The following is a 12,004-nucleotide window of genomic DNA, read 5'->3' on the forward strand; positions in this document are numbered from 1 at the left end:
CCCAGGAGTTGGAGGTTGCTGTGAGCTGTAATGCCACGGCACTCTACCCAGGGGGATAGCTTGAGGCTCTGTCTCAAAAAAAAAAAAAAAAAAGTACAGGGATCTTGGTACTCTCCCTACAGATGAGTATAGTAAAACTAAGAGTTAAGTCACCATGTGGATCAGAGAGTTCCTCTTTCTTTTATAAAGCAAATGAATATTTTACTTCAGCTTGAAAAAATTAATATGAATAATTGAATAATGTCACAACTCAAGCAATCCAACTAAAAACCTTTTTTTAAAAACTTTAAAAGTTAATTATTTGGGTCTTAAAATTTTTTTATTAAGTTGTTAAATATTTAAGTACAGATTTTATTTAAAGTAGATTATTTTAAATTTGCTATCTGATTAATTTTCCACAGGTATAACTTTGTCAAATGCAATGGTAAATGCCGGTTTGATTTCCTTTAAAAAAATAGAAGAAACAGATGCAAGGGAACTTGAACTGGTATTTAGTATTCACTTATTGCTAAAACTACCTGAATTCTATCTAAATTCTAAAGCCTAAATTTTATATCTTTATTTCTATTAAAAATTACTTTAATTTTGTATTCATAAACATTTTAACTTACCAAGATTTTAGCTGATAAATGTTATTGAAACTATTGATTCTAAAAAAGTTTTACTAAGTCAATTTCTAGTATTGTGTAAGAATATAATGATGTAAATATTTTTAGATTCTAAACAGACATCCCCCTTTTGGAACCCAAATAAAAGAAACTGTGATGTATCTACCAAAATATGAACTTGAAGTGGAACAGGTAGATACTTTCTGTTTTTTAGATATTTTAATTATCTTTTTAGGATAAAACTACCTGGAACTATGCTTTGAGTTGAGTATGAGTAGTAAGGTTATTTTTTTTTAATACTTTTTATTCCTATCCTTTTTCAAAGATTTCAAGATACAGTGATACCATGGCAGAAATATTAGTGACCATTATATTAAGAAACTTTGAACAGCTACAAACTAAAAGAACAGCACCAGATTCTCACTACGTTACCTTAATCATAGGCGATGCAGATAATCAAGTAGTTTATTTTAAGCACAAAATTATGTAAGTGTGAAATTTCTAATATTTGGATTTTATTTCTAAGCATATGCATGTATACCATTAAAAATTTCCCCTGGAAAAAAAGAGTAACAAAATCACTGTGATCAGTTAAATTATATTTTTCTGCAGTAATTAGGGGCTAGTTTATTTGTCTATTAAAGAAGGTATTAACATTGGGTCTGTTGTTTTAAACTATTTTATTTAATACTGAAATAATAAAAATATAAAATCTGTCACCATGGGCAGCACCTTTGGCTCAAAGGAGTGGGGCGCTGACCCCATATGCTAGGGGTGGTGAGTTCAGGCCCAGCCCTGGCCAAAAACTAAAAAAAAAAAAAAAAAAAATTCTGTCACCATGATCTGAAAGGTAAATGACCTAAAGAGGTCTTAATTTCACCACTTTTCTCTAGTCATTTATGGTCTTACTACTGTTTGGATGCAGTCTTTCTTCTACTCACCTTGTATCTCCAAACTAAAATCTAACAAACTACTATAGCACCATTGTAGGGTCCAGGCACCAGATTAAATATATAAAGGAAGTACCCTCCCTTGTACCTAGTCATCTAGCATGCCATTCTATAATTTTTACTTCTGTATTTTTCACAATATTAAATACTGTTTTTTCTCCCAGGGTATCAGAAGAAAACTTTAAGGATATCAGTTATAGTTATGGTTAATATTTTTGAACACTTACTAGGTTCTAGGTATTGAATTGTTTCAATATCTGTAGGAGACAGGTACTATCATCATGCACATTTTGTAGAGGAAATTTAGACAAAGAGTTTAATCAGTTTGATTTATGCTTAATCAAACCTTGATCATGATCATGTAGTTAGTTAATAGCAAAGCCTAAATTTGTATCCAAACATTTGGACTCTAGAGCCTATGCCCCTAACTATGTTTCTATTCATGTAAGTTCAGGAATGGCAGTGACTGACACAGCACTCTCCTAATTGCTGCCAGTATACTGGAAGATACTTTTCCCAAAAGTCAGATGCAAGGTTCCTAAGGGGACTGTAGTAACTAATAGGATATCCCTTTCACTGGTAAATGCCTTCCTGCATCTAACCATGACATGCTTCTGGAGAATATGCTGTGGTACACATCTTCTCTATGACTCCTATATCTAATGATACCCCAGACTGTATAAGACTGAACTAAGTTTAATCAAGATGTGTTGCTGGTTTGGTGGTAATGTTATTATTATGCATATAAACCATTTCATACCAGTTTGAAAGATACTGTTTTAAGTTGTTCTCACAAATACATGTAACCTAACTGGTTAAAGTGGTAGTGATTTAAGGGCAAGCTTGTATGTTATTGATAGCAACTATATATTCCATGTAAACTTGAAATGAGTCAGTACAACTTGGAATCAGCTGTAGTTAAGAAAATTATGGTCAAGATAGGTCCATTGTCACATTATTCATTCTCCTTAGAACGTGGGGAAAATGGTTTTCAAAATTAATTTCAGTTTATTACTAGAGTGGACCTATCTTAGGAATAATCAGCCCTTGAAGATTAATATGTTATTTCAACTAAAGGAAATAATGGATCCATTAAATAATGGATCACTATTTAAATGATGCATTACTGCTTTTCAGGGATTCTGTTTTGCTGAAAACTGGAAATTGGACTAAAAAGATTGATGTGAAGAGAGCTCTGAAATCTGAAGATCTTAGCATAAATCTAATAAGTTCTGAATTTGGTGAGTTAATTGAAATAATGAAAACATGAATGTAAAGACTATGTTAGCATTTAAAAATTATTTTCTTTATTCTGATACAAAAACAGTAAAAATGGCATTATGTAAAAATAATATATTTAGATAATATGAATAAACTTTAAAGGAAGTTTCATGTATTTAGATATAGAAATAGGAACAGGATAATGTAATTAACATTTTATCAGTTCATTTATAGACTTTTCTCAAAGGTAATTAAATTTTGCTTATTATAGGATGATTTTTATTCTTATGATGATGTTAGATCAATAATGTTTTATTTGTATTTTATAATAAACGATTTATAATTGTATTTTATAATTTATAACCTATAATGTTTTATTTATATTTTAATTTAAAAATACTTTAATTTCCTAGACTTCTTAGCTTGAGAAGTTATAAAAATACAAGACATATAAAAAGAAATAAATGGTCTCTTGTATGAACTTATATGACATAACTAAACATTCATATACTTCTCTTTCTTCAGTTGGACTTGATATTCAGCAGAAATTTACAGTCTTTTACTTGGGACCCAAGAGGTTTGGAAATCAAATAATTATGCAAGGAAAATCAGAAATAGAGATTGCCCATTCTAAACATTCAGATAGATCTATTCCAGCAGGACCCAATAAAGGTAAATAGCTCTATTAATTCCTATTTTATATTATGGTAAAGATATGACTAGGGAAGAGTATTAGTGTTATGGTATTGCTTCAGTCAGGTTGTAGATACTCTAGAATTAGATATTTAGGCTTCATAATAATTGTATGAATAGTATAATGTAGAGATTATTTCTTATAATTAACATTTGTCAGATTGGGATATTTGGGGCATAGATTATTTATTTGATCAGCCTTTTGATACACATTTTCCCATTTCCATACTCACTCCATTGTTATGGCCATTGTCAGGGGAAGAACAAGTGATGTACCAAAATCTACAGATTTGTTGAGCCAAACCAGAGTGAAAATGAATTACTTTTTTTATTATGAGAATTACACAAAAGTAGACAGAAGTATATAATGAGCCCTAATGTACTCACTATCCACCTTAAGTAATGATCAACTTATGGCTAATATTGTTTCATCTATAATTCTCTTCAATTTTTCTCTTTTGTATTTTGAAGCACATCTCAGATGCCATATTATTTCCTCTGTAAATATTTCATTATATATTTGCAAATGGTAAAGGGTTTCTTTTTTTTTTTTCTTTGCAATTTTGGCCAGCGCCAGGCTTGAACCCTCCACCCCCAGCATATGGGGCTGGTGCCCTACTCCTTGAGCCACAGGCGCCACCCTGGTAAAGGGTTTTTTAAGGAAAACATAACAGCAGTATATTACTTATATAATAAGGGCAATTAAAAGGAAATTTTAAGGAAAACATAACAGCAGTATATTATTACTGTAATAAGGGCAATTAAAAATTATTTAATATCATTTAATAGTGAGTTGGTGTTTAAATTGTCTTATAAATGTTGTAGATATACCAACTTGATACCATCCAGATATACTAGATTGGCTCCGGAATCTTTTTAACACTTATTTCTAGTAGCTTTTTTGTTTTGTTTTATAGTAGCCTTTTTCTTTTTATACCTATTATGCCATGAATTCATAGGGAATAGGTTCCAGCAGCTTAGGCTCCTTTCTATTGGTCCTCATAAAATGTGCTTCTCTGGGTAGAACTGGCTGGCACTTTCGGTAAACCCAGGTAACTTTCTCTTTGGCTTCCTTCCTTTTCTGATCATTTTCTTTCATGAATTTCAGGAAGCTGTCTCTGCTCTTAGAGTGCTTAATATACTCAATATGAACATTAATCCTCTTGGCAAGAATCTTGCCCTTACATTTGATTGTTTACAACAATGCCAACAGCATGCTGGATAACATTGTAGACTCTTCCAGTTTTGCCATGGTAACATTTGTGTGGCATGCCTTTTTGAACAGTACCCATTCCCTTAATGTCTACAATATCACCTTTCTTATAGATTTGTATGTATGTGGCCAAAGGAACAACTCCATGTTTTCTAAAAGGCCTAGAGAACATGTCTTTCCCTTTGTGTTTGTCATTTTAGTGAATTATTGGAAGATGGCATCTCTGGGTGAAAGGAAGCTGTTTCTAATAGTTTTGACAGCTTCCTCGCTATGAAGGTTAATATGCTATTCTAGATTCATCTTGTGTATTTCTAGCTTCAGAGCCATAATAATCCTTTTCTCTAAGGACCCTTAGTTTCTTTTAATAGCAGTAGTATTTATTTATTTATTTATTTGTTTATTTTTTATTGTTGGGGATTCATTGAGGCTACAAAGAACCAGGTTGCATTGATTGCATTTGTTAGGTAAAGTCCCTCTTATAATCGTGTCCCACCCCTAAAAGGTATGTCACACACCATGACCCCCCAGTAATAATAGTATTTTTCTGAGACTACATTCTGTGTCCTAGAAGAACTCATTGCCTTTAGGTGATCATAGTCTCTTAGATTTTTTTTCATGTATAGAGTTTGGAAATAATGTGATTGTTTTGTTCTAAAATATAGAAAGCTGCTTGGCACCTATGGCTAAAGAGACTAAGGTGCCAGCCAAATACACCTGAGCTAGTGGGTTCAAATCCAGCCTGGACTCACCAAACAACAATAACAGCTGCAACCAAAAAATAACCAGGTATTGTGGCAGGCACCTGTAGTCCCACCTACTTGGGAGGCAGAGGCAGGAGAATCGCTTGAGCCCAGGAGTTGGAGGTTGCTGTGATCTGTGATGCCACAGTACTCTACCCAGGGTGATAGCTTGGGGCTCTGTCTCAAAAAATAGATATATAGAAAGTGCATCATGAATTTATACTACATGTCTAAATCACATTTAGGGCTATAGGATTTGTCCTTAAACTCAATTATTTTTATCCTTTATATCATGCTGAGAAATTTGGTTCTCAGTGGCTCCAAAAATGATAGAATGCCACTAATTTTCTGTCATTTATACATATTATACACATAATAAACAGTGTGAGAATAACACCATCAAACTCTACCATTCTTAATATGATTATTAAAACTTAATAATTATTTTGAAGGTATTTCTTTCTTAGACTATATCTCACTAGGCATGTATAATCAAATTAATGTGTTTTTTTGTTTGTTTGTTTTTCTTTTTTGAGACAGAGTCTCAATCTGTTGCCCTGAGTAGAGTGCCGCAGCATCATAGCTCACAGCAAGCTCAAACTCTTGGGTTTATACCATTCTCTTGCCTCAGCCTCCCAAGTAGCTGGGAACACAGGCGCCAGCCACAACGCCTGGCTATTTTTTTTGTCGCAGTTCTCATTATTGTTTTAGCTAGTCTGGGCTGGGTTTGAACCTGCCAGGCTCTGTGTATGTGGCTAGCATCCTACCCAATGAGCTACAGACACTGCCTAAATTAATGTGTTTTGAAATCACTTGGAATACGTCCTCTGTATGTGGCCTTGCTACCAACTTGATACACATAAACTTTCTTTTGTTTTATTTTATTTATTTTCTATTGTTAGGAATACCTTTTAAAAAATAATTTTCTTTTATATAATGTAAAATATTATTAAAACATGGTTCTATAGTTAAATTTACAAAACAGACAGCACATAATATTAACACTTAAGGGATAGGTAATCTACCATGCACCCTCTTCCTTGTTTACTTGATTCTGTTCTCAGTGTTTTCGCCCAGTTAAAGAATACAGTTGACAGGTTCTGGGGAACATGAGAGCAGCAGCTCCTACCAAAATGACCCGAATAGCCATGCTTTCTGAATAGTATTGGGAGTTATGATAGATAGTAACTGCAGTGAGTGGTAATAGGAAGAACACATTTAGACCTATTCTAATAGCCAGGAACACTCATTCCTACTACTCACAGAATGTAGACTCAGAAAGGATGTGGTAGTTTGTGGCAGGCCAATGCTTCCATAGCTACAACCATAAAACCTATATATAAGTTATAAAAATTGTTAGTGCATCAGAGATTTTTGGAAGCAATAGTGAATAAAGGAAATAAAATTCTATAGAGGGGGGAGAATCATTCTATCCAGGGCTAAGGAGTTAAAGACCCACAAGTTCTTAATTAAAAGCCTAGGTAGGCCATGCCCTATAATCAGCCACTCACCATGTTTGCCTGACAGGAAAAGGGAAAATCCCTTTGTCAAAATATAGCATAATCTGGAAATGACAGATACAATATCTATCATATGATAAAAAATTATGAGACATGCAAAGAAACAAGACCATATGACTGATAATCAACTATATAAAGAAAAGAAGCCAGGTACAGTAGGTGCATGCCTATAGTCCCAACTGTTTGGGAAGCTGAGGGAGGAGGATTGCTTGAGCTGAGAAATTTGAAGCTTTAGTGTGCGATGATCACATCTGTGAATTGCCATTGCACTCCAGCTGGAAGAATATAGCAAGGCCCTCTCTCTAAAGAAGAAAAAAAAAGAAGACTAAAATAATCATGATTAATATTTTCAAGAAAGTAAAGGAAAAACAAACCAAATATATGAAAGTACTAAATATTTTACCAGAAAGCTGTAATCTATGCAGAAATTTAAATGAACTTTCTAAGTGGATCAATAAACTGTGGTATATGTACAACATGGAATATTATGCAACCTTAAAGAAAGATGGAGACTTTACCTCTTTACAAGTTTACATGGATGGAGCTGGAACATATTCTTCTTAGCTAAGTATCTCAAGAATGGAAGAAAAAGTATCTAATGTACTCAGCCCTACTATGAAACCAATTTATAACTTCCATATGAAAGATATAACCCAATTATAGCCCAAGAAGAAGGGGAAAAGAGAGAGGGGGGGGGGAGGATGGGTAAAGGGAGGGTAATTGGTGGGACCACACCTACAGTGCATCTTACAAGGGTACATGTGAAATATACTAGGTGTAGAATATAAGTGTCTTAACACTTAACACTTATTAAGAAAATGCCATGAAGGCTATGTTAACCAGTTTGATGAAAACATTTCAAATTGTATATAAAACCAGCACATTGTACCCCATGATTGCATTAATGTACACAGCTATGATTTAATACAAAAGAAAAAAGAAAAATAATTTGAAGTAAACAACTATTTGGGTAGGTTTAACATTAGATTGGATATAACCAAATATGAAATTTGTGGGCCATAAGACATATCAATAGAAAATATCCAAACTATAGCCCAGAGACAAGAGAATGGAAAGAAGACAAAAGAACATACTGAAAAGAAGATCTAGCATATGCATAATTAAAGTCTCCGAAGCAGACTAGAGAGAATGGGACAAAAGTAACAATCAAAGAGACAATGTCTGAGCACATTCCAGAATAATGAAAGACATCAACTGACAGATTCCAAGTAACAGCCATGAAATCTGATGAATTCACAGCTGAATTCTAGGGAACATTTAAAGAGAACCAATGTTACTCAAACTCTTCAAAAAAACTGAAGAGAAGAGATTCCTTGAGGCCAGCATTACCCTGATACCAAAACCAGACAAGACACAACAAAAAAAGAAAACTACAGCCCAGTATCTCTCATGAACAAATCTGATGTAAAAATCCTCAACAAAATCACTAGCAAGCTGGATTCAATAACACATTAAAAAGATCATTCGCCATAATCAAATAAGATTCATCCCATGAATGCAAGAATGATTCAGGATATGCAAATCAGTCAGTGTGTTACATCACATTAACAGAATCAACAACAAAGACCATATGATCATCTAAATAAATGCTGAAAAAGCATTTTATAAAATTCAACATCGTTTATGATAAAAACCCTCATAAAAATGGATATAGAAGGAGCATACCTCAACATAATAAAGGCCATAGACATGTATTACAAAACATAGCTAACATACTGTATGGGGAAATAATTGAAGGCCTTTCCACTTAGGACTGGAACACAAAGATACCCATTTTCACTGCTATTATCCAACATAATACTAGAAGTCCTGGCCAGAGCAATTAGGCAGGAGAAAGAAATAAAGGGCATCCCAATTGGAAAGGAAGATGTCAGATTAGCCTTTATTCACAGACAAAATGATCTAGAAAAGCTTAAAACAGTCCTGGTCCCCCCAAAACTGTTAGTACTAAGAAATGAGTTCACTAAAGTTGCAGGATAAAAAAATATATACAAAAATTACTATGCCAATAGTGAACAACCCTAAAAAGACATCAAGAAATGCAGGATAAAAAAAAATATACAAAAATCACTATGCCAAGGTGAGCACCCCTAAAAATCAATCAAGAAAGCAATCCCATTTATAATAGCTAAAAAATATATAAAATTACCTACGAATCAATCTAACTTAAGAAGTAAAAGAGCCATACAAAGAAAACTATAAAACTCTGATGAAAGGACTAGAAGAGGATATAAGAAAATCAAAGGATACTTTATGCTCATGAATTGGAACAATTAATATTGTTAATTGTCAATTAATATAATTATAATTAGTTGGCAATTATTATTAAAATGGCAATACTACCGAAGGCAATTTGTAGAGTCAGTGCAATCCCTATCAAAATACCAATGACATTTCTCACAGAAATAGAGAAACAAATCTTAACATTTATATGAAACCACAAAAGACCCTGAATAGCCAAAGCAGTCCTAAGCAAAAAGAACAAAGCTGGAGGCATCAACACTACCTGACTTCAAAATATACTAATGCTATAATAACCAAAACAACATGGAGCTGGTAGAAGAAAGATACATAGACAAATGGAACAGAATAGAGAACTCAAGTATAAATCCACGCATTAATAGCCAACTCATCTTTGACAAAGGAGCCCAGAATATACAATGGGGAAAGGATAGTCTTCTCAATAAATAGTGTTTGGAAATCCAAATAACTATATGCTGAAGAATGAAACTAAACCTGTCTCCCACCTTACACAAAACTTAAATCAGTATGAATTAAAGACTTAAATCTAGGGCCTAAAACTATGAAATGACTAGAAGAAAACATTGTTGAAATGCTTGAGGACATTGGTCTGGGCAAAGTTTTTTTGCATAAGACCTCAAGAACACAGGCAACCAAAGCAAAAATAGACAATTAGGATTATAACAAGCTAAAAAGCTGCATAGGAAAGGAAACAAGAAAGTGAATAGACAACCCATGAAAGGGAGAAAATAATTGGAAACTATCCCCCTGACAAGGGATTAATTACCAGTATATGTAAGGAGCTCAAACAACTCAGTAACAATAATATTAATAATCCAATTTAAAAAATGGGCAAACACCAGAACAGACATTTCTCAAAAGAAGCCACAAAAAATGGGCAACAGATATGTGAAAAAACACTCAACATCGTTAGTCATTGGAGAAATGCAAATCAAAACTACAATGAAATATCATTTCACCCCAGTTAAAATGTCTTATATCAAAAACAGATACTTAATAGAATGCAGAGAAAGGGAAACCTTATACTGTTGGTGGGAATATAAGTTAGTATAGCTATTATGGAGAACAGTATGGATTTTCCTCAAAAAACTTACAGTAGAACTACCATATGATCCTGCATTTCCACTACTGAATATACATCTGAAACAAAGGAGATCAATATATCAGAGATATCTCCACTCCCATGTTTATTGCAGCACCATTCACAATAGCCAAAATATGGAATCAACCTAAGTGCCCATCAATAGATGAATAAAGAAAATGTGGTGTGTATACACAGTGGAATATTATTCAGCCTTAAAAACAATGAAATCCTGTCATTAGCAGCAACATGAATGGAACTGGAAGCCATTATGTTAAGTCTCACTTATATTTAGGAGCTAAAAAAGTGAATCTCATGAAGATGGAGAGTCAATTCATGGTTACCAGAGGCCAGAAAAGGGAGGAAGGAGAAGATGAAGGGGGGGGAAACATATAAATGTATTTGTTACTGTTGACTTATACACTTAAAAATGATTTTTAAAAAAGGTAAATTATACATATGCAAATACCTAAATAAAAAATAAATAAAAGTGAAATAGAGACAGAGGGGAAAAAATCAAGTAGCTTTATCACTACTAGTAAATTTATCAATCTGTATTGAAATAAATATTAATAGAAATTCCTTAGAGGAAAATGATTCCAGATTAACACATGGAAATACAAAAGGAACAAGGAAGATACATGGCTAAATATAAATAGACAATTTAAAACAATAATTAAACCCAATTGAATAATCAAAATGACTTACAGAGTTTAAAAAGATATGTATATATATATATATAATTTCAGAACATTAAGGAGTGCTCATGCTTTATTTACATAACTTTTTGTACAGATTGAGTCAAAGTTACATAAGTGCCCTTCACCCAGATAGTGTGTACTGTACCCAACAGGTATGAATTTGCTCATCCTCTACTCCACCAAGGCTTGATTATCATTGAGATTTACTTCTGTATGTACACTAAAGTGTTGATCAGTTAGTTCCAATTTGGTATTGTGTACACCTGTGTGTTCTCCATTCTTGTGACGTTTCACTTAGGAGAATGGTTTCCAGTTCCTCTAGATTGTCCAAAAAGATACTACATCATCAGTTTTTATGGCTAAGTAGTACTCCATAATATACATATACCACATTCTATTAATCCATTCACGTATTGATGGGCACTTGGGTTGTTTCCCTGTCTTTGTGATTGTGAATTGTGCTGCTATAAACATTCGAGTGCAGGTATCCTTTTTATAAAATGACCTTTTTGTCCTTTGAGTATATACATCACAGTAGGATTGCTGGTTCAAATGGTAAGTCTACTTAAAGTTCTTTGTGGTATTTCCATATAATTTTCCTAAAGTTTTCCATAGAGGTTGCACTAGTTTACAGTCCCACCAACAGTGTATAAGAGTTCCTTTCTCTCTGCATCCACACCAACATCTGTAAATCATAATAATCCAATTTAAAAAATGAGTAAAACCTGAACAGATATTTCTCCAAAGAAGCCATAAAAATGGGCAACAGATATGTGAAAAAACACTCAACCTCATTAGTCATCCAAGAAGTGCAAATTGGTGCATCTTACAAGAGTACATGTGAAATTTACTAAATGTAGAATATAAATATCTTAACACAATAACTAAGAAAATGCCGGGAAGGCTATGTTAACCAGTTTGATGAAAACATTTCAAATTGTATATAAAACCAGCACATTGTACCCCATGATTGCATTAATGTACACAGCTATGA

General features: G+C 33.2%; 1 protein-coding gene across 2 annotated transcripts in view; it reads left to right on the plus strand.

Annotated features, from left to right (window-relative positions):
- HFM1 (HFM1, ATP dependent DNA helicase homolog) overlaps nt 1-12,004 on the plus strand; it is a 106,023-nt gene that overhangs the window by 64,361 nt on the left and 29,658 nt on the right. For both annotated transcript variants that reach the window (XM_012801658.2, XM_012801657.2), the window contains 5 exons: nt 402-487; nt 717-800; nt 934-1,094; nt 2,696-2,799; nt 3,305-3,451. In XM_012801658.2, the coding sequence (XP_012657112.1) occupies nt 402-487; nt 717-800; nt 934-1,094; nt 2,696-2,799; nt 3,305-3,451 (582 nt within the window). The remainder of the gene's footprint in view (nt 1-401; nt 488-716; nt 801-933; nt 1,095-2,695; nt 2,800-3,304; nt 3,452-12,004) is intronic.

The sequence above is a fragment of the Otolemur garnettii genome, unplaced genomic scaffold (assembly GCF_000181295.1).
Source record: "Otolemur garnettii isolate 467f Iridium unplaced genomic scaffold, OtoGar3 scaffold00010, whole genome shotgun sequence".
Classification (NCBI taxonomy): Eukaryota; Metazoa; Chordata; class Mammalia; order Primates; family Galagidae; genus Otolemur; species Otolemur garnettii.